The 26455-nt window shown below is 40.3% G+C and overlaps 1 protein-coding gene across 3 annotated transcripts in view; it reads right to left on the minus strand.

Annotated features, from left to right (window-relative positions):
* ASZ1 (ankyrin repeat, SAM and basic leucine zipper domain containing 1) overlaps nucleotides 1-26434 on the minus strand; it is a 44215-nt gene extending 17781 nt beyond the window's left edge. For 2 of the 3 annotated variants that reach the window (XM_062609621.1, XM_062609623.1), the window contains exons 1-7: nucleotides 26241-26432; nucleotides 24593-24689; nucleotides 19750-19872; nucleotides 15548-15659; nucleotides 3209-3320; nucleotides 2810-2944; nucleotides 274-386 (exon numbers count right to left, since the gene is read on the minus strand). In XM_062609621.1, the coding sequence (XP_062465605.1) occupies nucleotides 274-386; nucleotides 2810-2944; nucleotides 3209-3320; nucleotides 15548-15659; nucleotides 19750-19872; nucleotides 24593-24689; nucleotides 26241-26372 (824 nt within the window). In that variant the 5' untranslated portion in view covers nucleotides 26373-26432. Of the gene's footprint in view, nucleotides 1-273; nucleotides 387-2809; nucleotides 2945-3208; nucleotides 3321-15547; nucleotides 15660-19749; nucleotides 19873-24592; nucleotides 24690-26240 lie in introns of all 3 variants that reach the window. The other variant, XM_062609622.1, reaches the window with a different exon arrangement.
* Between the last annotated feature and the right edge of the window lie 21 nt (nucleotides 26435-26455).

Here is a 26455-nt window from a genome sequence, read left to right on the forward strand (position 1 = left end):
TTTAAAGGGGCTGAAATGAACTGAAGTGACACTGGATCCTGGCTCTAGAATACTTTACACCAAACGAGAGGAATGAAAGATCTACAGCATGCTCTTTGTTTGTAATGCAAAGGAACTTTGCAATCTTGAAAAATTAATAGTACATTAATATACTTACTGTGTACTCTTGGTAGCACTCCAAACAACACACATCAGTATAATTTAGTCACTGACACAAACAAATACAATCTCTTAGGAATACTTAAGGTAAAATTACACTATGACTGTATTTACCCAATTCCTTGGTCAGGGGCAGCTGTCATTAATTTGTAGATAGCCTCCTCCTTAATTGTTCCATGGGATTTCCCATGCAAGTGATTTGCAGCCAAAGACAGTAAACTATAAATCTGGAAGAGCCCAAATGAATTATTATTCAAATTCAAAATGCATAAAGAAATACAAAGGAGTAAGACGATAAACAGTTTTATCATAAATTACTACTTACAAGGAACATGAAATATCTGCACTTCTTCTCTAAAGCATAAAACTACAATGAACAGTTAAGACCAAGCCCACAGTTTATCCAAAGCATTTCTGAATTCCACCACAATGAACTGACACAGAGCAAAACAGCACATCTAACTTAAGTCAAAAAAAGTTAGTATCTGTCACTACAGAAGCAGCAATACATCAATATACTATTTTTTGTGGTTTGTAGACAAGAGTTCTACAAACTCAAGGCAATAATAAGAGCATGAGGCATACAATTATTTTAATATCTCAATTTTCAATGCATATATGGACCCAACATTTAGCAATTTACAACTGACAATCCAATTTAACTGTATGTGACAGATTCTTTCAACTGATTATAGAAGCAAGCCTTCTGCCAGACATCACTATGCATCAGTGATGGAATCCAGAAAATGAATAGCCCCTGTGTGAGTTCTGAGATAGTTAACCAAAAAATTCAGCAAAACAAGTAGAACCTCAATAAGCCTAAAAGAATGGTGAAGCCACTTTCCTGAAATTCAGGTGAACAGCCACACATACACACACACATACATACACGTATGAATGGTGGGTTGATCCTGGCTGACAAATAAGCCCCTACTCAGTTGCTTGCTCATCTTACCCCAGCAGGATGGGGGAGAATCAGAAGGGTAAAAAGTATGACAAAATTCATGGGTTGAGATACATACATATTAATAAGTGAAGGGAAAAAAAAACAACACCCAAAAGCTTAAGTGATGCAAAGGTAATCACTCACCATCTGCCACCAGCAGACCAATGCCCAGCCGGTCTCCAAGCAATGGCTACTTTAGAAAAAAATTTCCTCACACTTTTACTGCTGAGCATGACATGATATGGTATGGAGCATCCCTTTGGTCAGCTGGGGTCAGCTACCCTGGCTGTGCCCCCTCCCAACCTCTTGCTCCCTCCTAGCCTACTGGCTGAAGGCAGAGAGAAGAATGAAAACCAGAGAAAGCTTTGATGCTTCACCAGCACTCAGCAACAGCTAAAATACTGGTGTGCTAACAACACTGTTTTGGTCAGAAACCCAAAATACAGTACCATACAGGCTGCTGGAAAGAAAAGTAATTCCACCCCAGCAGGTAAGAAAAATACCTCCCCTCGCAGATACAGTTTCTATAGACAGTCAGTATGACAGCTTCTTGGGTTGTCAACAGCCTGAAGAGCAGATCCCTGAGGTGGAAGAAGCTCCTGACCATAAAATATCTCAGTATCATCTGCAAGACTTTGCAGTAATTGAGTGAAAGTTAAGTGTTCCAGGTCAAGAGGCAAGACGCATCTCTCAAGCGTGAGGAGCCTGTAGTCCCTCCATGTCAGAGAAAGTTGTGCTATAAGATTATATGGCCATAGCCTTACAAACAAGTAATTTATTGAAGACAGAATGCATTTGTAGCCCCTTCCAGTAACCTGAGCTAACAGATCACTGAGCCTCAGAGAGTGATCTTGCTAGCCTACACTGACAACTTTGTGCATAGTTATCATTTTTGTTCATCCCTAGCTCTGGAGTCTGACAGAGAAAAAAACCAACAAACCCTCAAAAAAGCCAAGAAAGAAAAAGAAACTGCAAAGTGAATTAAAATTCATTTGAATGAATTATACATTTTTGAGGAGCCACTGCAGAAAGCCACATCATTGGCAAGAGCAACTCAAAGCAAAACACACAGAAATCTGGTTTGACTGATCCACTGTGCATCATCTGATAACAGCAGTGAAAAGATTTATTTTAGGAGATTGTACGTTGTCTTCAGTAGCTCTCACTCTACACTGACATTTAGTGGCTGCTCTTCCAATGATCTGATCAATTTGCATTACATTACACCTTCCCTCCTGAGAATGGATTTTGAAGACAGCCAGTATCAACCCCCCCGTTTTTAGCTTTAGCCTTTTCACTTCCAAATTCAATAAGAAACTATACACTGCAAATTAGTTAGATACCCATGTTCTCTCACACACTTTGGCAAACAGGAAAAAAACAACATATTTTTCCTACTTCTCATATCAACATTTCTAACATGAGTAATCCCTTGCTCTGTATTCTAAATCTGAATCAAAAATTCAAAGGGGGAGGCGGGGAAGGTTCCCAAAACTTTTCTATATAGCATTTAAAGCCCTGTGAAAAGTTTGGTGTAACAGACCTATATAGATTTAATAGTCTATATAGATGTAATAGCATAAGTATTCAACTAGCTACTACAATTTAGTTATTAAAGTAACAGTCCTACATAAAATTATACAATTAATGATCAGATTTTTGAGGCAAACCACAGAATTTGCATTTCAAAGAGAAATTAAATACCTCTGAATGTTTATTGATTTTTGCTATCTCTGCTCCTGTTTTCTCATCCTTAGTCTGTAGATTTTTGTCAGCTCCCAGCTCAAGCAACTTACGAGTTACATTTTTATGTCCATGCTGTGCTGCCCATATCAATGCCTGCAAAGAACAACTCCTTTTTACCAAGTTTACGTATGGAACATGAAAGAACAGAGGTTCAATCAATAATGTAACCTTCAAAATTCTTACATGGCAGACTGGAGATGAAGATAATTAATGCAAAAGAATCTCAAAGTGGAGATTCTCAAAGAAGAATATACCAATGAGTATTTCAGAGAATGTTGTACTTAAAAACAAGTTTGTGGGTTCCTTCTTTTTAATGTTTTTATTGTTAATTAAATCACAGAGAAGTAAATCACTTACTGAATATCCATTGTCATCTTGGGCATTTATGTGTGCTCCATGAGCGACAAGAAGAGCAACAACCTGAGGATAGCCTTTGCGAGCTGCATACATCAGGGGAGTCATTTGTCTCCTGAAAGAAAATGTGACAAGGGAAAGAAATTACTTCTGGATAACAAAATCCAACTGCATTATCAAGCAAAGCACCTCAACTGTGTAATGAGTCTCGGTTCTGCAGAAGAACTAAACAGAGGGTGAAAGTCCAGGACACAACATTTGTGCTTCAGCACAAGAGTCAACAGATTCAGCAACTCATTTATGTCCAGTTAGAAATCTTTAAAATACTTTAAGAGTTTACATTTATTTTCTGATTGAAGTAAAGTCAAGAAGGCAATTGTTGTCCTCCACAAGAAGGAAACTCTGAAGAAACTAAACAACTCTTTTCCAGGAGCTGACAATATAGATCTATAGTACCTCTGGAAGAAAAAGTTAAAAAGATAAACCAAACCAAATAACCCCCAAAACCACCACACTGCTTTATCACCTCTAAATTAAAGTACCACACAAATAACCATAACATGTCCCAGATATGAAACACAGCAGTTTGGTGACTAAACCATTTCTGGTTTGGTTACAAACTATACAAACCCAGTTTTCACAGACCATCCCTCCTGCTGCTGCCACAGACCTAGCAGGCCTCTCATTTAGCACACAGCCTGGCCCAAGAAAAAAGGGAATGGCCATTAACTGCTGATTCCAGTTTTCACCCTACTGAAAACGGAGAATATCAACAAATCACCCATTTTTCTCCTCAGTATTAAAAAAGGTGGCAGAGACTCATTTTTTACTTCAAAAATTATTTTTAAAAGATACAGCTTAAGTGATGTATTCTACATACAGTTCAACTTACATCAAAGCTCTGAAGAAAAATATGCAATTTCACACAGGAGAAGTTATAAATCATAACTAAATATTTAAGAGAAAGAATATTAAGAACAACTATGTACATACATGCAAAACCATCTCTGATAAATCCAATGTAAGCAAAAGAATCTCAGGTCACACAAATCTTGCGGGTGTGCAGAGGAGCAGTGCAATAGCCAGAATGCACATGTACTACCAATACTCAGACCCCCACCTGAGTATGCCTAGGAGTGTCATGGTTTAAACCCAGCCACTCAGCTCGTTCACTCACTCCCCACCTTCCTCCCTCTTTCTTTCCTTCCCCCCCCCACTCCTCGCTCCTGGAAGGATGGGGAGGAGAATTGAAAGAATGTAACTCCCACAGGTTGAGATAAGAACAGTCCAGTAACTAAGGTATAACACAAACCACTACTGCTACCACCAATAATAATAATGATAAGAGAAAGTAACAAGGGAAGAGAATACGATACCACCCACCGAAACAAGCCCGACCCAAAAGAGAGCCTGTGCCCTTTTGGATAACTCCCAGTTACCTCCCCAGGCATGACATGCTGTGGTATGGAATACCTCTTTGGCTAGTTTGGGTCAGGTGTCCTGTCTCTGCTTCCTCCCGGCCTCCCCTCCTCCCTGGCAGAGCATGAGACTCACAAAGTCCTTGGTCAGAGTAAACATGACTTAGCAACAACTGAAAACATCAGTGTTATCAGCGCTGTTCCCAGGCTGAAAGTCAAAACACAACACTGCACCAGATACTAAGAAGGAGAAAAAACTGACTGCTACTGCTAAACCCAGGACAAGGAGTCTTCAGACTACATACAAATACCCTACTGAAAAATCTTAACTTTTCAATTAGTAAAACTAAATGCACATCAAAATATTTTCTTCCTTAATCTGTTTTCTGTCCCCAGAAGTGTATGTGTTGAAGCCTTCTCTCCTACATATATTACTCATACATTGCTAACTCTTACAAATGCTGAGAAAGTACTCAGACACCACCTTTCCCATCACTGTTTGTTTTTTTTTTATATTCCAAACACATGATAACAGTCTGTTGCTCTTATGCTTCTATTGAGATGCTTATGAGATGAAGCCACTGTGAATTGCTCTGCATATTTTGAGAGAAAAAAACTATTGCTCAAAAGCTCCTATTAGAAAAATATCTTTCCAGATACCTGACACTTATTCTCTAGTGGAATAAAGTTGCAGAATAAAAAAAAAAGCAGTATTGGAGGAGAAAGATAGGAGTTTCTGGTCACTATGAAGTAATCATATTTAAGCTTAAATATTTTACTAGTGATGTTCAGCTAAAATTTATTGTATCTTAAAATGAAACATATTTCCTGGAAAACTATCATTTACTGCTTTTAATTTACAGCTGTGTCAAAAACGTACTGTCAAAAGATTATTCTCTCTTGTTAGACTATACTTGAGGGGAGGATCGCAATTTCCAAGTTTCTTAATTTAGTAAGTTCAATACCGACCACTAGAGGGACCACCAAAAGCATATGTATACCACAGCAGCTGTCCTGAAATACAGAACTTCTGACTCTTCCCAGCGTTGCTGGAAGTTGCTAGAAGGCTCTGACCATTTTTCCTTGCTACTGCTCATTCACTGAAGGATAATATTTTGTCTTATGCAAACACAGTTAAAAGTGCACTGAAAAAATCCAGTCATATTAAAATCTGAAAGAGTCTTAGGGAAAAATAGCCAATTACTTGGAAATAAGCACAATGATAGGTCTTCAAGACTTACAGGCAATAAGAAAAAGGAACTTTGTAATGAAATGAAAAAACTTGCCTAAGTAGTTCAATTTAGTCTATCAACACTGCAAAAGCAGAAGTTCTCACTGAATGTAAGGCCACATTTTTACCCTGGGGTACACTCAATCAGTGGAACTAGTTGCTCAGAGAAGTTCTATAATCTCCATCTTTGCTGGGTTTCAAGACCAGATGGCAACCTAGCCAAATATCACAGCAGAGGTGGCTTTAATGAAGATGTTAGACTAGTGACCTCCTGAGGTCCCTTCTGACCTGAATTACCCCGTAATCCTATGATTACTTTAAAAATACAGAAAAAATCTACAGTCTGCTCCTGTAACTTGATAAGACAGTGAGATACAGATGTATATATACAGACATCTACAGGTATCTATAGATATCTATATTTTAAAGAAGGAACAGAAGATGATTTTAATGTAATTTGTAGCACCACAAATCAAACTTGCAAACACTCATTGCCACACTTACTTGTAGTCAGTGGCACGTAGCCTTTGAGAGACTTTCCATGCTATCACTTCTGAAGTACTTACATAAGACTGAAAAATAATTTAATTTCTTCTGCTCGTAACATTTTTGATTTTTCTTTTTGAATTTGCACATACTACTACCTTAAAATTACCTTCTGCTTTCTCAAAGAAAAAATATTGAAGTCCAGAGGCTACAGAACAGTCTTTTCTCCAAGGAACATAATGTAGTAGTTACATCTGTACAGCACTGCAGACAGGTTGTCTGAAATAAAGGCAATTCAACGACAGTAAAGCCACTGAAAAAACGCCTCCATTTTTAAGTAAAACCCAATAAACATGACATTTAGAAGGTCCACCAACATGAACAAGCAGTACTTCCAGATTTCCATTTTAATGTTTGAGTTTTAATTTCAAAGGCTACAAGCTGTTTCAGTATGGAAACATATAGAGTGTGCATAAATCAGAGAATCATAGAATAGTTAGGGTTGGAAAGGACCTTAAGATCATCTAGCTCCAATCCCCCTGCCATGGGCAGGGACACCTCACACTAAACCATCTCACCCAAGGCTTCATCCAACCTGGCCTTGAACACCACCAGGGATGAAGCATTCACAACCTCCCTGGGCAACCCATTCCAGGGCCTCACCACCCTCACAGGAAAGAATTTCTTCCTCATATCCAATCTAAACTTCCCCTGTTTAAGTTTAAACCCATTACCCCTTGTCCTATCACTACAGTCCCTAATGAAGAGTCCCTCCCCAGCATCCCTACAGCCCTCCTTCAGATACTGGAAGGCTGCTATGAGGTCTCCACACAGCCTTCTCTTCTCCAGGCTGAACAGTCCCAACTCTCAGCCTATCTTCATACAGGAGGTGCTTCCAGCCCCCTCATCATCCTCGTGGCCCTTCTCTGGACTTGTTCCAGCAGTTCCATGTCCCTTTTATGTTGAGGACACCAGAACTGCACACAGTACTTCAAGGGAGGTTTCATGAGAGCAGAGTAGAGGCACAGGATCACCCCCTTCGACCTGCTGGTCACGCTCCTTTTGATGCAGCCCAGGATACGGTTGGCTTCCTGGGCTGCAAGTGCACACTGTTGGCTCATGTTCATTTTCCCATCGACCAGCACCCCCAAGTCCTTCTCCGCAGGGCTGCTTTGAATCTCTTCTTTGCCCAACCTGTAGCTGTGCCTGGGATTGCTCCGACCCAGGTGTAGGACCTTGCACTTGGCATGGTTAAACTTCATGAGGTTGGCATCAGCCCACCTCACAAGTGTGTCGAGGTCCCTCTGGATGGCATTCCTTCCCTCCAGCCTGTCAACCGAACCACACAGCTTGGTGTCATTGGCCAACTTGCTGAGGGTGCACTCAATCCCACTGTCCATGTCACTGACAAAGATGTTAAACAAGTCCGGTCCCAACACCGATCCCTGAGGGTCACTACTCATTACTGGTCTCCAGCCAGACATTGAGCCATTGACCACAACTCTTTGTGTGCAGCCATCCAGACAGTTCTTTATCCACCGAGTGGTCCATCCATCAAATTGATGTCTCTCCAATTTAGAGACAAGGATGTCATGTGGGACAGTGCTGAACGCTTTGCACAAGTCCAGGTAGATGACATCAACTGCTCTACCCCTGTCCATCAGTTCTGTAGCCCCATCATAGAAGGCCACCAAATTGGTCAGGCAGGATCTCCCCTTAGTGAAGCCATGCTGGCTGTCACCAAGCACCTTGTTTTTCATGTGCCTTAGCATGCCTTCCAGGAGAATCTGCTTCAAGATTTTGCCAGGCACAGAGGTGAGACTGACTGGTCTGCAATTCCCTGGGTCATCCATTTTCCCCTTCTTGAAAATGGGGGTTATATTTCCCTTTTTCCAGTTGTCAAGAACTTCACCTGACTGCCATAATTTTTTCAAATATGATGGCCACTGGCTTAGCAACTTCATTGGCCAGCTCCGTGAGGACCCGTGGATGGATTTCATTAGGTCCCATGGACTTGTGTACGTTCAGCTTCTTAAGCTGGTCGCGAACCAGATCCTCTCCTACAGTGGGCGCAAAGTCTTCATTCTCACAGTCCCTGCATCTGCCTTCCAAGACTTGGGTGGTGTGGCCAGAGTATTTGCCAGTGAAGACTGAGGCAAAGAAGTCATTAAGAACGTCAGCCTTCTCCAAATCCAGGGTTGCCAGTTCTCCCGATAGCTTCTGAAGAAGGCCCATATTGTCCCTAGTCTGTCTTTCATTTGCAATGTACCTGTAGAATCCCTTCCTGTTATCTTTCACATCCCTAGCCAAATTTAATTCTAACTGAGCCTTAGCTTTCCTAACCTGGTCCCAAGCTTCCTGTACAACATCCCTGTATTCTTCCCAGGCCGCCTGTCCTTGCTTCCACCTTTTATAAGCCTCTTTTTTCCTTCAAAGTTTCCTCAGCAATTCCTTATCCATCCAAGGTCTCCTGGCCCTCCTGCTGCACTTCCTTCTAGTTGGGATGCAACACTCCTGAGCTTGTAGCAGATGACCCTTGAATATCAACCTACAGTTTTGGGCCCCCCTGCCCTCTAGGGCTGTATCCCATGGAACCTTACTAAGCAGGCTCCTGAAGAGGCCAAACTCTGATCTCTTGAAGTCCAGGGCAGTGAGCTTGCTGCACGCTCTTCTCACTGTCCTGAGGATCTCGAACTTGACCATCTCATGATCACTACAACCAAGGCTGCCCTGGAGCACCACATTTCCAACCAGCACCTCCCTGTTGGTGAGCAAGGGGTCATTTTTGCCATTGCAGTTACACACCAACACATATACAGGCGTACCGTTTAGCGTCTTGGCCACCACCTCAGAAAGCAAGATACATTCACATGTACGTCCACAAGAGGGAGACTGGGGCATTAGGGAAAACAAAAACCTTTTTTTTCCTAACCCTGCAAAGTACCCCCACAAATACAACAGCAAGATTTAAGATGCCAAATCCACTGTTTTTTGCTAAAGTTGAAGAGAAATTAAATGCATTTGTAAATCTTTCCAGAATCTAAAAATGTACATAAAATTGTAGTGATAATAATCAGGATAAAAGATCTGAAGGATCCTTTCATCATCTGGGGAAACTGTACAGGCATTAGTGTTTCAGCAATCTGGCTTGCAGATGACCTTCTTGTCCAAACACTTGCAAAGTCCTTTGTGTGGCATGATCAGCAACATGACGTTTGCCCATATAGAACATGATACACAAGTCACAGTCTGTAAATAAACAAAAATCTTGAAAGACCTACACAATTCATTGATTAATCATGTCTGTTTCAACTATGTTTGCTTCCAGCTATCGCAGCACCTAAATAAAAACCAAGAAATGCTTCACTGGTCTCATGCAAATGAAAAGGGGCTTTCTTGTTTGTTTTCATCTTTAGGTCTCCCAGCTTTTATGTTAAGGCTGGAGAAAAAGACAAAATGAAAAGTTTTTTCAGTTTTCAGGGCCATCCAAAATTTTGTATGTGACACCTACACAAAGATACAACCAGAGCTTCTTACAGACCCACTTCCCCTGTCAAAAAAATGGGACAAAATATAATCACAAGAGAGCAAGATCAGTAGAACAGCCCTAAAAGCCACCACTTAGAGCCTTCTACCCTGGATACCCACAAGTCATAACAAAATCAGGTGATATAGTGATAGCTAGCGATCTCACTGAAAAATGTCCCAAGAACCTGTCTATTACCACTAAGCTGACTCTGTGCCACAGAATTCCCCACACCTGAAAAACACACATCTGTATGTTTGGGATGGCACTCTCAAGCAAGACAACGTTCACCTACCCAGAACATTCAAGAAGAGGGAGGAGAGAAAGAGAAGCTGTTTTCCATCTAGACAGTTTCCTTCCATCAGGGAGGTATCTACAGAAAATTCAGTATTTCAGGCTGATGATCTTGAGAAGTACAATCTTTATGTAAAGACTCCGAACTGGATATATGTTTATTAACTAGACCAATGTATTACTCACATTACAAAAAATACAGCAGGTAGAAAACAATTTAACCTTTTGAGTTTAGTCTCAATATTTTTTTATTGAGATCCCAAAGCAAGGAAATGATGCTACATGACACTAATATTTAGTCTACTGAACTGCAAAGTGAATGCTGCTTCAGATAAACAGGAAGCACCTTCAGAAGCTTTGGAAGCCAGTTTCACCCCTCCAGTTCTGTACATTAAGCCTGGAACTGAGAAATGAAGCAGTAACAGTGTGTCCACAGCAACAGAAGGTAAACTATTTGCTCATTTGCTGGCTTACTGGGGTTTTAAGTGACAAAGTAGGAAACAAGTAGTACAAGTACTACTGGAAGAACGTACTTTAGTATACTGTGAGCAGCAATATACTTTTTCTAGGCACTGTCTGCTGGAGCAACACATGAGAGTCTTCTACCTCTCATTTAACAAGCAGAACTTGTTAGGAGAATGAAACATACAGTTCTCTAAGAAGACTGGGTTGGAAAAGGTGACAGCTTAGTTTCAGGTTCCCTAGTTTTAAGCTTCATTTCAGTTTGCCAGTTCTTGTACTTTTCTGTTTCTGAACTCTGTTTACACGACTGTTTTAAAATTAAAAAAACCTGCATCCAAGTTCCATAGCATACAGAGGTGTGAAGGTAGAAAGCTACGAAGTCATCTTCATATGACTAGAAAAATACAAGCAATGTGATTATGAAAGGAACTAGCATGAAGATTAACAATGTAAGAATGATTAACAGTGGAAGAATGGGGATGGAAGAACTCTATGCTATGACATTCACAATCGTCCTGCCCTGTCCTCCTACATCCTTACTGCACCACATTTTTACAAGCAAGCTGGTTTAGTTAAAAACTAGTGAGTTATCCACATCATCAGAAACCTCTCACACTGCTTTCAACTTTACTTTCAATTTCAACTGGGGGTAAAGTCTGCAGTCAAGAAATTTAGCACATACACATGAAATCCACTCCACCTTTCTAATGAAAGGGCAATTAATGCACAAAATTTATGTATGTACTGTCATGTACTGTATGTACTGTCAATTTATTATGTACTGTCACATACAAAACCCAAACCAATTCCATGCAAGTAACCCATGATCAGGGTAAGCCAGTGGCAATGACAGGAAGTTTAATATACTTAGGACAGAATGTTGCTGATACAATGCTAATGGATTTCAGGGTAGGTTTTGTTTCTGTTTTACACAAAGGCTGCTCAGGTGACATTCCATGACACTACAGTACACTGTCAGAATGCCTCTGTTAAAAATAGCCTCTAATGTTGCTACTGTCCCTGAGGTATGTTATACCTCTGCCCAGGAACTGTGATCAACAGTGTCAGTACCACCATATAGTCAATACCAGCTGAGAAAAGTACAATCATCTATTTTGGTGTCTAGACTCTTCCCCCTAGCAAAATATCTCATGAACAAGACCCACCATTTAATGTTCAAAAGCCACTCTTGCAACTCACAAAACTTGGACATTTACCGTGTTTCTGACTTCTCCCTAATCGGATAAGAGGGCATAAGAGATGTATGGACATAGCCCAAATGAACACACTACTTTGTAAACGTAATTTTGCATTTTGATTTTTTTACATTTAGCCCCTCTATCCTAAGTTCATAGTGCTATAATAAAAGAATCTCTGAAAGGTATGAAGTAAATAGAGCAAAACCTAATAAGGTGTTTTTTGCTCTGAGGTGGATCAAAGATCTCAACTCAATCAGTATTAAATTCCCTCATTTTATTGCCCCAACCGTAAAATGCACTGTCACGCTTTAACTTTTCCCAGGCTGTTTACCTTTACTGAAAGGTACTTGCTGCTTTTGGCGTGGTTAACTATCACACAATGATCACGTCGATGTCTTTGAGATCATTATGTGGCAGTGCAGACTTACTATCTTATCAGTAGCAATGAATTTCTTGCTGACATTGAGGTGTTACACAACTGCTTTATTCTGACTATGAAGCATGAAGAGAGACCTACTTTGTGAATTAGACAATAACGCAACAACAACTTCCCCCTTCCATTACCATCTTCTCATGAGGGCAAATTAGACCAAAATTTTCATCATGAAACCGTGATACTCCTCAAAACTGCTTTGATTACAAGCATACATAAGCATACACAGGCAGCTTAAAAGCAGACCCGAGCGGTGATCATATTTTCAGGTATACGCATACATGACAGTACGCTTCAAGCTCAACTTTTAATACATACAATGACAAAAGACAGACAGTTCTTATAATACACTAAGAACAGACAAACCCCCCAACATTTTATGAAGACTTTTCTTTAAACATACATAAAATTCATAACTATTTCAGAGCAGAAACACTGAAGAGAGGCTTGGTCACTGAGTAGGACCCAAATGTGCCAGAAATTTAAAGAGGAAAAAAAAAAAAGCCACACAATCAAACACCTACCTAATCCCATACAGAACAGCAGATTATTATGTCAAAATAAAGAGGACTTCAGCCATTCACCTGTTTGTACCTTCTTCTAACAAAGAACCATTTGCATGAAACATCAAATCAAAACACTCTCCTTACCCCCAAACCCATTAGGCTTATTTTAGTCTACTTATGTAAACAAGAACTTGGACGACGTAGTCACTGAAATTCATATTTACTAAACAGCCTATGACATGTAATCCTAGAAGCAGTAATTTAGGTATCACTTGGTCATGCCTTCTCCTTCTGCCTTATACAAAATCACAGCTTAATGTTAATAAAACCCAGCATACCTTCAAGGAAGCACTGCAAGTTAAAAGAGATTTTAGTTTTTTTAAAGACTGCTTAAATCTTTCCAGGCCTTACAAAAGGACAAAGTATATAATTTACATTTTGGAGCAAGAGGGAGGTGAAGGATTCAAGATAAGCAGAAGAAATTTTTCAGAATTTTCAGCATTCAGACTGTAGTAGCTCTACAAAGGCTATACACAGGAGTTCTTACAATGCCTTCTTGTTTCACCTAGCCATTACCTTATTTCTTGTTCATCTTTCAAAACTATTCAGTTAGAACTTATGCTTTGCTACACTATATTCATCATCAACAAAACTGTTTTTACAGCCATCCGTATTCAGTTCCCAATTTTGATTTGGCAAGAATATTGGAAGTTGCTCTACTGAACCAATTTCTCCTCAGTACTCCATCCCATCACAAAGAGGCCATCTACTTACCCATTCCTAAACTCATCTTCTTTCCCAGACTGCATTTGAAAAATCGTTTTATTTCTCACTAACACTTCCCCACCACGTGAATGCTTCATGAATTAGACAAAAAAGTTTGCAAGCCTCTGTGTATCGCCGGAGGACATGAAATAGAAAAGCCTACTGGGTGCCCTGACAGCACAACAGCGAAAAGGCAAACGTTAAACTCTATCTTACATGCAAGTTCTGCATTCACACACATTTCAGCTGTTGGCGGACAGAAGAGAAGCTTCCACAAATCATTCCAGTTCTTAGGTTCAAAGACAGGCAAATTATGTGAGCCATAGTTCTTAACTCCTGTGGTAAACTGATCACAGAGGAAGTACTATCAAAATGATCTACACTCACTGACAGTTCTCATGCTTTCCTACAGAACATATTGCTTGCTCTAATGAAACAGGTGAATGAAACTACAGTGCCACACAGAGGGTCTGCTCTGACACCTTATCTTCACAGAAGCTGGCTCAATGCGTTTCATCCCTTTGTTTCAGAACACAGTGGAAGAAGTGCACGAGAAGCAGCAGCTGCTGTGCGAGCAGATGTACTGATGGAATGGCATGCACAGACATCAAATACCAGAAAGGAATAAAGGTAGCACAAAGATTTCTGATAAATCCAGACCTTGTCATCTAACTTCTACTTTTGTTTGGTACAAATACGACATTTCGTATTGTCACTATCTTTTAATCTGAGAAAGACTACTATTGCAAAAGTGAAAAAACCCACAAGTGGATGCTGTATCTGACACATGCAAGCATAACTCCTGTTAGCACAAAGCCTTAGGAAACAAAGAGGTATCAAATAAATATTTGTACATGAAGACCAACTATGGATAACATATTCTAAATTTATGCATAAAGTTTTGCCCTTAAAATTCCCATCTCTTGTGTCAGAATCCAAACTTTTTTTTTTTTTTCTCCCAAAGTTTAACCAAAGGCCTTTCCAAATGTAAACCTGCAGCTTTGCACTGTGGCTTACACTTTCAAACACTCAGGACAAAGTCAAATAATGTTAAGATTTCCCCCTTTTTAAAAGCAGACGTTTATCTAGCATTCAGCTATCTAATGGCAACAATATTGTGAGGTTCAGGGTCCAGAGTGATTGAATAATATTAATGAGAACCATCAAGACTCCAATTCTGTTCTTTTAGGGGGCTACACAGTCTACATATCTCAGGTAATGTGGTGAAAGAGCTCTGGTATCAAAAATAAATTCCAGTTAGTTGAAAACCAAGCTGTTCCAATTTGACCCAAGCAATATCTTTTCTTCCAGCAGAGGGAGGAGAGTTACCTTGGCTCAGCCCAGAATTTCTTCTTGATGCAAAATGAAACACTGCATAAGACTATGCAACTACAGACATCTCACAGTGCACTGCTTCAGACTCCCGAGACACGAAGTGGTAATTCCAGAAACAAGCTGTTACTTGTTTTTAAGAGATTAAATCTCCTTTTAATCCGCATTATTCCAGATTGTACTGGAATAAATGCATTTTATTTACTGAGTTTTCTTTTTCTATAGGAGAAATATATTCTGTGAAAGGAATATGGACAGATACCCACATAAAGCTCAAAAGGAGAACATGAATCTAAATAGAGACTTAACTGATTTCATTCACATTCTCATACAAAAAGAGACAGTATGATTTGTGAAAGGCAGAGGACATACTTCTTGCCCTTATATTGCAGTCAACTGAACTATTAAGAGTAGTTTTTATCTTAAATTTATATCTTGTTCAGCTGAGGAACATACTTAATTTTGGCAAACATAATTAATACTGATCATAGTCTTATTTACTCAAATGGCTATACAAGGACAAATGAATATCTGGACATTAATCTTTCCTTATATACAGACAGCAGCGAAGTTACAAAAAGCTAACGAAGTACACATCATAACCAACAACAGCTATGTTATAAAGATGTCTCTATATATTAATATTAAATTGTATGATGTACTCACAGACACGGGGTTTTTTTTTGGTACCTGCAAGTAAGGTTAGGGTCAGCATTCCTTGACAGCAGCACTTCCACCGTCTTCAAGACTTTTTCCTCTGAAGTATGTGCGGTGCATGCTGCCATCAGCACAGTGTACTTATCTGTTTTGAAATTTGCAGTTAGAGAATTACTTGTGTAAATGTAAATACTATGCTAATGCAGAAGCTCCTTTAAAAGCCTTTACATTTGCTAGACTTGTTAATCGGGTTCTGATACTCTAAAATACTTAGAAAATGGTAAGAAATTTGTTTTCCTTCCAGCGAAAGTCACTCAAAATAACAGGTAAGGTAAAGGCATCTGAGAAGATACTCAGAAACATGAGAGTGAATGGCAGTAGTAAAGCATCTAATCCTACTGAAGTCTAGGATACCTCTTAAGTATCCCCCCCAAAGCCAGCAGGAGCTTAACTATAGGTGTTTGTTCCTCAAATCTTGTTTTATTACCAGTAGATTCGCTCCCTGTTCCTCTCCACCTCTCCCCAAAATACAGTCAATGGAAGAAACAAATTAAGTTAACTGCAACAGATAAAAAAAGTGCATTAAATGTATTATAAAAACATAGCAACATGAGTTCTATGGAGAACCGAGGCCCATATAAAGGACAGTTCAAGTAACAAGGCTTTATTATACGGCTGAAGGAGAAGAAAGTAAATTTACTAGAATACTGAGGTACAGTAGTGGCCAAAGATTAAAAGCTGGGGTTTAGATGTGTGTTTAAAGAACATCTACACAGTACATAAAGATTCATCAGGAGGAACTAGTGTAGTTGCTCCAGCTCTGAAGGCAGCTGGGTGTTACATGCCACCTTGGCTCACAAATCAGAATTCTACACCATTGCTGTCTGCCCACAGAACAGGGGAGATCTCCTTTCCTATGGTTCTCCTAGGGATGTGGGAAGCATCATACCTTAAGGACCTTAGACTGCCATTTGAATAACTGCCCATTTTGCTTGTTGCACAAACTTGTTCACAAGTTCAAACATGCCTTTAACAATACGTTTTAACGAGTATAATTTTAGTTGTACCTACTTCAGACCATATCATGAAGTGTTACAATGTATTTTCGAATTCTCTTGTAGATATTTTAAGACTGTGTATGTATTAACACCTTTATTCTTCAACTGAGGTCAGATGTTATTTAAACATGGAAAGTTTGTTCTGTACTTTACCCTTCTCTGCTTTACTTTCTTTCTTTCTTACCACTTCTTGTCCCTGACAACAAAGACCTCAGTTTTGCATTCAAATTCATCTGTTTCTTAATATACCATATTCTAATTTTCAACTCCTCCTGTAGAAGTTCTAACACATGTAATACAATGTTAAATGAAAATTTCAGTTTAAGAGAGTCACCTGAACACCTGAACAATAAACAACGAACATTTTAGTAAATTAATCGACACACTGACAGATTTTTATTCAAATGGTTAACTTGCTTATCAATAACAACATGAATGGAAAGATGGCAGGACACCGAGCAACGGCAGAAATAAGCACCATTAAAAGTAATACGCATCATTAAAAAACAGTTATTAATTTCTGTTAGCATACTCATAGCTCATGCATGTGAGCAAGAGAAGAAGGGGAAGAAACACTTTAGAATTCTCAGGTTTCTCTTTTGCTGAGAAAAACAGGTAAGAAACTGCAAAAAAATATCAGTTTACGTTCAGCCTAGCTGAAAAACCCAGATGAGCCAGTGAATTTACTGCAAGGCTTCTGCATTCTGATCCCATCACACAGTGAATGTTACTTTAGTTCCTTGCTCTTCCTGACTACAAAAAAGGTAAAATCAATTAACCACTTAGAAAGAAACATGACAAAAGGTGATTAACAGTATAGCTACCATTAGGATTATAAGCATTATAGGATAATTAGCATAGGATCAGTTATGTGATTGTCTACTGATGTAAAAAAAGCAGGACAACTGATGACATTTAGTAGCATTTTAGGATGGCATAACTTTACTGAACACATATGGCCTGACCTAAATCAGCGCTTTGCAAGACTTCCTGGATGGACAGTGCTCTGCTACATATGCCCCAGCTACTTACTGTTTCACTACACAAACTACTAGGGAAACAAGCTGAGAAACCCGATCCTAGCAGCAAGGTGTCACTGAGAGCAAACACATTTGGGCACACACTGAAGAAACATGACATGCAAATAGTTGTGGTAAATGGCTCAATGTCCAGCTGGAGACTAGTAACAAGTGGTGTCCCTCAGGGATCAGTGTAGGGAGGGACTGGTCTTGTTCAACATCTGCTGGCGACATGGACAGTGGGATTGAGTGCGCCCTCAGCAAGTTGGCCAATGACACCAAGCTGTGTGGTTCGGCTGATACGCTGCAGGGAAGGAATGCCATCCAGAGGGACTTCGACACACTTGTGAGGTGGGGTGATGCCAGCCTCATGAAGTTTAACCATGCCAAGTGCAAGGTCCTACACCTGGGTTGAAGCAATCCCAGGCACAGCTACAGGTTGGGCAGAGAAGAGATTCAGAGCAGCCCTGTGGAGAAGGACTTGGGGGTGCTGGTGGATGAGAAAATGAACATGAGCCGGCAGGGTGCACCTGCAGCCCAGAAAGCCAACCGTATCCTGGGCTGCATCTAAAGGAGCATGACCAGCAGGTCAAAGGAGGTGATCCTGCCCCTCTACTCTGCTCTCATGAGACCTCCCTTGGAGTACTGTGTGCAGTTCTGGTGTCCTCAACATAAAAGGGACATGAAACTGTTGGAACAAGTCCAGAGGAGGGCCACAAGGATGATCAGGGGACTGGAGCACCTCCCGTATGAAGACAGGCTAAGGAAGTTGGGGCTGTTCAGCCTGGAGAAGAGAAGGCTGCTTGGAGACCTCATAGCAGCCTTCCAGTATCTGAAGGGGGCCTATAGGGATGCTGGGGAGGGACTCTTCATTAGGGACTGTAGTGATAGGACAAGGGGTAATGGGTTAAAGCTTAAACAGGGGAAGTCTGGATATAAGGAAGAAATTCTTTCCTGTGAGGGTGGTGAGGCACTGGAATGGGTTGCCCAAGGAAGTTGTGAATGCTCCACCCCTGGCAGTATTCAAGGCCAGGTTGGATGAAGCCTTGGGTGAGATGGTTTAACATGAGGTGTCCCTGCCCATGGCAGGGGGTTTGGAACTAGATGATCTTAAGGTCCTTTCCAACCCTAACTATTCTATGATTCTATGCTGGTTAACTGGTCAGCCGCAACTGCTGCCCACAGCAGTTTCTGCACTATTTATAGCTCTCTACAGCCATCAAGGAGGACCAGGTGTGAGTTGTAGGCAGCCGTAGGTATAGGCAGCTTCATGGAAGTTCTAAGCTGGCTACAGGGACAGTAGTTTGAAGGCATGATTGCTTTTGCTGCAGGCAATCTGCTCTAACCTCATACTCTGATCCGATGCTAAGAAACCCAAGAAAACTTTCTGAGGTATATTTGTATCATCTGCATTTCAGTCTACTACTACTACAAACACTGACAAGTTATTGGATAATATGATTACTGCTTTTATGTACTTGGTAGTGTTGTGTGTCATATGTTTCTCCTATATTGCTGTGGTTTTTCTTTAGCTTTGATAAATCTTCCAACACAATGAAAAAGAAGGAAAGTAACAGTAAGAAAAAGTTATTATTATGCCATTATAATTGATAGAACTGAGATTACATTGAAGCTCCACTGAACTCTAGTGGAATATGGTGACTTAGCAAGACACTGACAAACAGTTTTCACTTTATAGAAAAATGTGCTCTAGTTTTAGAAAAGTCCACATTAGTTTTCCAGAAACTGGAAAGTTATTCCTGTTCTTTGGGATTCTATCTGGTTTCTGTGTGTACATACTTCATAACAGGATCAAACAAAGGAAGTTTTAGCTGTCCAACTTGTCCTAAAATTCTTGAACAAATATTTCAAAATACTTTATTTTTAAAAAAGTACTTGGAGATTGGGAGGTAGAGGGTGAAGAAGACAGAATAAGAGAGAAAGAACAAGAAAACCCATCAACTGATTCCACATCAGTTCCAAGAACACAATTTTTACTTTAAAACTACTACTTTTATTTCAAAACTGTGAAATCTAGACTAGGCCCCCATTCGCCTGTGAATTTTGATTTTTTCCCTATATATGTGAAGAGAGAATAAGGATAGGACAATATCTGGTACTGGGCATTACTAACCAGTACTGTTCATTCACATCTTACCTATTTCAAAACATGCATTAGCACCTCTGTCCAGAAGAAGACGCACTACTGCAGACTCAGCCATACTGGCAGCAAACATCAGGGGAGTCCATCCAAAGTGAAAGCTAGATTCTATGTTTACACCTGTCAAAATTTAAGATACTAAAATTGTAAAACTGCACCACAATAAACATAATTGTTAATAATTTTTATTCTCAATACGTATCACTACAAAGGTTACACACTGTGTTTAATCCTAAAGAGAGAAGTTTCTTAGACCATTTTTATGTTTCTAATATACCTTTATCCAGGACACCAGCAAATAACTTTTAGAACTGACACGGAGGAAGCTCATTTCCCAATTCAGGAAGTTCTGTACCACAGAGAGACTACAATGAAATTATTTTTACAGCTAAATTTATTACTTAGATGATTTTTTTTTTTTTTTTTTAGAGAAGTGCACAGAATCTCTGTTTTCTCCACTTATGTGCAGTAACTTCCTTCAATCAAAATGAAAAATTTTGATTCTTTCCAAGCCAAGCTATGGAAGCAAACTGTTTGTCAGGTAATTAAGATCATACTGACTAGGGTTTTCCTGCTTCACAACTCCTTTTATTCTCTGCCTTGAAAGGCAGTTAATTAACAGATACCAGTTTTGCGTTCTGTGCTAACAAAATACCATCTCGATCGAAAGAAGACGATTGTGCAAGATCCAGTCACAATCACCAGATTTGTTACCCTTTATAACAGCCACATCTTCTTTATGGCTAGAAGAAAACTTGCCAGAAAGCCCTCCCAAACTCACCAAGTAGCAAGCAGCAGCCTGAGATACTCATCTGACAACTTTCAGATAATAATTTCTATACATTTTGCGGTAAGAGGAATCATCTTTCTTTCAATCCTTCCTCAAATATTACTTCCTCTACAACAGTATCTATCAGCTGGTTCTATATTAATCAGAAAGTGATTATGGATAATCAAAAACACTTCTTTACAAGAGACAGCTTTAAAAAAAAAAAAAACAACAACAAAAAACCCATCTCCTAAGAAACTTGTGACAGTTGAGCTACATACATACCCGCATACCTTTTCATACAAAATGTGCATTTACCCTCCCTGTCTCGGTAGTTTGTTAAAGCTGTGCTCAGTGTAGCAACATAAAGTCATCAAAGCTGAGGGAGTAACAAGTCACTGCTGTTGGATTTATTCTTCAGCTGTTTAAGATCACTGAACTCATAGAAGCAATCAGTAAAGAAGGAACATTCAATGAAAGCCAGGTGTTGAAGCATTCTAACACCTCTTAACACCCAGAAGCCACAGAATTCACAATCAATCTCTCTTTAGTAATGCATACATACTAGCTGCAGTCTTTCATGCCACAGCATTCCAGTTTGCCTGCAGTACACAAAACCAGCTAGAGTCTGAGAGGAAGATAAGGAAAGGATAACTCAAACAGTAACCGTCATGTTGCTACTTGGCTGCATGGTTATCAGAGTTGTTGACTGAATTAGAAAATGCCTTCCCTTGGTTACTATTCAGACCCTCTCATAACATAAGCTGTTCCTGAAGCAAGCAGCATTATTTTAGCATTTAAGGAAGTCTTATAAGGCAACAGAGAAGCCCAGAAAAAAATTTACAGTGAAAAATCAGGCCAGATCCAACAGTCAGAGTTGGATGTACAGCTGCCACAGCTCTACAACCCAATGTCCAACCAATACTGATGCTGAGCATGTATCCCCAGCAAGCACACACCGGCCACACCGATCAACACAGACATAGCACTCATATGAACTCACACAGCAGCAATGGTTTCATACTACTCCCCTTTGGGATACGTCTATCTCTTCCAGCTGCTGGCATCGCAGACACACAGGCCTCCGAGCCCCAGTCCCACTCCTACAGCTGGCACGTCCTTTCACTCCTGTCTTTACAGTCGCTGGCACCCAGGCACAAAGGACCCCACGACAGCCCGGGGTCCCTTCCTCTGACTCCGTAATGTGTGTTCCTGCCCACCCTCAGGCTTCTCTGCCTCTCTGGGCTTGTGGAGAATGGCTTGTAATGGGCTGATGGTTTCCACGATGGGCAATGGAAGAGCGGAGCCAGGGTATCTGAGCTCCCCCACCTGCCATTATCTCACTGTGCACTGTTGTGGGCATCAGCAGAGGAGCTTTTCAGTCACATATCCTCACAAATTATGTCTGGGCAGCAAAGTGGATGGAACATTATTTCTTACAATCTGAGTTACACATAAATATCCTCCTCTTTAATCAGCAATAGGGAGAAATATACTGTGGCCCCAGATGAGCTCTACAGCAGAAACTATATGAAGCATGTGAATAAATGAAGCAAAAGAAAAACAAAGGAAGAATTACATTCTTTCTATGATTACTACAGTTTCTCTGGTATCTCTTTCAGATATTTTGTTGACTGTAGCTAAAAACAGTTATGGTAGAAAGGCTGTTTTTATAGAGAAAAATGTAACCTCAAGTTCAGAAAGGTTATCAAGGGAATGCCTGAAGAATTACAAGCAACCTCTACATACAGCTCTTTACGCTAAATAATTTAATGTTTGACATCAAAACAAAAGAAGTCTCAAAACTCTTAAGTTTAAGAACAGCTCTTAGTATTATAATTCATTCACATTCAGACCCAATTTACCTGAGGGAAAAGTCGTAAAATCCTTTTGTCTACAAGACTTCTCTCTAACAGATATACTGATTTCTGAGTTAAATCAAAGCTGCTGATGTCTCCCACTGCTAGGCCAGCTATGGTTCTCACCTGACTCAGGGTTCAGAGTCCTAAACTGGCTGAAAAAATTACTCACACCCACCTCAGTTTACTACTACTTTAATTCCTTGAACCGGCTCACAACAGATCAGATGAGCTCTAGCACTCATGCAAGGATAAGAGCAGCACAGACTGCTGAATGGCTGAATGAAAACAAGAGGATTGCAATGTAGCTACATCTTTGATCAGCCTAAACTGTCATAAGGTCGTAATTTTTAATTCTATATGAGGAAAACAAATTTATGAATTATACGGTTTTAAGTATTTTACTCCCAAAGCAGACCAATAAACCCAAGTCCTATCTGAATCTGTTACTTGCTTGCATTACTTTATGTGACACATACTTTAGAAAATTGTTCTTAGTATGTTGCCATTTTATAGGAGGGATAAGAGAAGACATTGTGCTTGTCCATCCCCTAAAGGAGCTCTGTAAAACTGCCTCAGCACCAGATTCTTAAAGCAGTATCTAAGCAAGCCAGAAGACAACATGTTCACACTCTATCTGAAAGAATGGACCCAATTGTTGCTAGGAAATATGCTTCCAACACAAACTGAGTTTGGTTGAGTGGTGGCAGCAAGCCTCCTGCAAGCTCTACTGAACATACACTAAAGGCAACTTTGGAAGCAAAGATTTAATCTGACTGAGCATAAGTCTTCTGAAGGACAATGTTACCTTTCTTCAGAAACACCTCCCTGTTAGAGGCGTTGTGTTCTACCGCTTTGCAGGACAGTACTGCATGATTCAAAATTTACTGGTAGTCCTATTTTCAGGAAATGACAGATTCTCTTTGTGATACTGTCATGTGCATTTCAGGAGACAGGACACAGACTACAGGAACCTCTGGCCTGACCTTACACTCTTACAGATACCTATCACCATCTTCCCATGGCATACAACTGCTCAGTATGTAACAGGCATCAATACGGAAAGCGAACTATTGCTGTTGGGCTGTAATGCCAGCAATTAAATATGGATGGCAAGAGCAAAACAATTATGGAATTTGACGCACAGATATTGCAAAAAACTCTATAAATAAGATCATATTTTCCCAAAGAAAGACAGAAGATGTATTTCACTCTGTATTTCACTTCTGTGTTTCAGCTTTTATTTAACTTAAAATCATTCCTCCACTGTGGTGAGAAACAGTCATCTTCTAAAAGGGCAAGGAATGCCATCGGTTTATCTCAGAGAAACACACTGCTAACTAGGAAACTATTTTCTTCCTGCCATAAGACAGATTTTCCTCAGAGAACAAGCTCTTGGTTACAATATTCTGCTTGCTTGCTCAAGCAGAACTTCCTGACAATTATCACTAGGCAGGTCAACTCAGCTATGCAGTTTCTGATTGCCCTGGATGCTTCAATAAGTGATCCAATCCTCCTAACACTGAATAACAGAAACACATTACACACAATTACTGAGAAACAGAATAGGGAGAAAGGCTTTTAGTTTTAAGACAAACTACTTTTTAGTGACAAATGCCACATAAACCCTATCAGACCTTTCAGAAACACACAATCATTGTCCAGCTGATGTTGCCAGGACAGCAGTATTATACAGGGTGCATACCAGAAACTTAACAGTGCTGTGACTGAGAAAAATACAAAAATGGAATTTCCAAACTGGGGGAACATTATAAGGAAAAAAGCCAGCATCCCCTTCCTGCCAACTTCTCCCCCAGCAACCTTCAACATTAACGTAAAACCACCCACTGAATTCTCACTCTCAATTTAAACCACCTCAAATTGTTTGTTATTTTCAAGTTAAAGATGCATCTGAAAACAAAGAAACACCTTATTTCACAGTTCACAGGCTACAGTTTTATCAATTTTCAGTGCTCCTGTTTGACAAAAGAAATAGAAATTAGAAGGGCTTTGCTAGAATACTGGATGCTGAGTCACTGAAAAAGTAATTTGATTTTTAAAGTAAGAGTCTCTATCCTGTATTGGAAACATTCACATACTCCTACATGCACTCTACATGTTACTTTGAAACAAGAAACTCCTGAAGCTTTAGAATTCTTGCCAAGTTTAATTAAAAATTAAAAAATTCAACTTCATAACTGACTTTTCTTACCAGAGTTTAAGAGTTCTTCAATTAATGACACATCACCATGAAACACAGCCTTCCTTAATGCTTCATTCTTGTCTGCCTGCAACATTTGATCCAACTGCTAGATAAGCAAAGAAAAATTATGTCAAAACCCAGTACCTGTGTTAAGGTAAAAACTGAAGCTTGATTTCAGTATAAAAGCACCAATGACCTCTGTAAAGACAAAGCAGAGAAGGGGGAGCGAGGAGCAAGGCAGAACTTTTAATCTTACATCTCTGTACACCTGCTATGGGTCTACTGTAAAACAGTTTTAAATCTGACTTTTCAGAAAGGTTCCATTCTTGAAAATACCTTCTTTCTCAACATACCTACTATCTTCCTATGCTGCTCTCAGTTTTTCTTAATGATGTTTAATTTCAGTTATTTTTCATCTTTTCGTGTAGAAAAACTTTACAACAGATTTCTGTAACTTTTTTGTACATTTCACATGTTGGAATCACAGCATTAGAACATATATCTATCAGATACAAAGAGTCTGGGACAATGTAGCTCTGTGACTAGTTGTCTGGCTTAATACAGCACCAATTCACAGCTGGAAAAGGTTACTGTTCCTCTTTCCTGCCACTCCTGTTGTGGCAGAGGTATTTGTGCTGTTGCATTATTAATGATTTGGCTCAAAAATTCCCTGACCAAAGGACTAGTTTATGCATCAGACAGTTGTCTGACTCAAGTTTCTTTCAAAACCATCACAGACTCGGTCTCTATCAAAGCTACAGATGCAGCTGAAGATCACTACTGGTGTTATCTAGATTATACAAAACCTGTAAGTGGAAAACTATTCACTAATTTCTTTGCAGACATAAGTGGGTACGGCAAAAAGTCCTATTTCACAACAGGTTTTGACGTCATGAGAACTGAGAATTACAGTTTTCCCCAGCACACTGCAGTCTTTCTTTCCAACATTTTTTGTAAAGGTTTTACTCAGTGCTTAGTGTCTGGAAAAAAAAAAAAAGGTTGAGACACAACCAATATCATAATTTAGCCCAATTGTCCTACTCAGCCAACAATTTCCAAATAACGCATATCTCTGAAGAGACACCTCAGTTCAAAGATCAAAAACCTGAAAACCTTACTATAACCTTCAGCAAATATTGAGCTACTTCCATTCTCCAGTTCCAGCCACAAGACAAACCAAGGGCCAACAGGCCTTGCAGATCTGCCTCCACCTCACACCACCACATGCCTCACACTCGTGAGATGCAACAAAACCACTTCAATCTTCACGTTAGCAGCAAACAGTCTCACAGTTTTTAAACAGCTTTAGAAGCCCCTGATTGCTTTCAAATTTATTCTCACAATGAGATAAGGGCTGGGTCTGTTGTTAAGAAGTGTTTTATATACACATTAAGGTTTTATGCAGGAAGACACCCTCCAAAACTTTAGTGTGGGGAGGGGTGGGTGGGTGTGGGCTGCTAGTAGAGGTTTTCTGTACTCCTGTATTGAGGGCAGACCACCACTCCCCTGCTGGGAAATAACCACACAATGGTCACCTGCCGCAGCCCTCCTCAGTGAGACCCACCGAGCCCCATGCTCTTACTGCGGCATGAGGCCGCACTCCCCCGGCTCCGCGCCCTCCCCGCCGCAGACCCCAGCTCGCCCCAGCTGGCCTCACCAGCGGCTCCTGCCGCACTACGCCGATATCCCAGCCGTCCTCGTCGCTGTCGCTGTCGTCGTCCTCGTATCCCCCCGCCACGACGCGGAATTCCCACTGCGCGGCCGCCATGGCTCCCCGCTCCGCACGCATCGCCTCGACCCGCCGTCAGCGCCCAGTCACGTGGCCCGCCCCACTTTCCCGCGCACGGCGGCTTGGCGGCGCAGGGGCTGCGG

This window comes from Pezoporus occidentalis, unplaced genomic scaffold, assembly GCF_034315485.1.
Source record: "Pezoporus occidentalis ecotype Australia unplaced genomic scaffold, CSIRO_AGI_Poc_V1 ctg14, whole genome shotgun sequence".
Classification (NCBI taxonomy): Eukaryota; Metazoa; Chordata; class Aves; order Psittaciformes; family Psittacidae; genus Pezoporus; species Pezoporus occidentalis.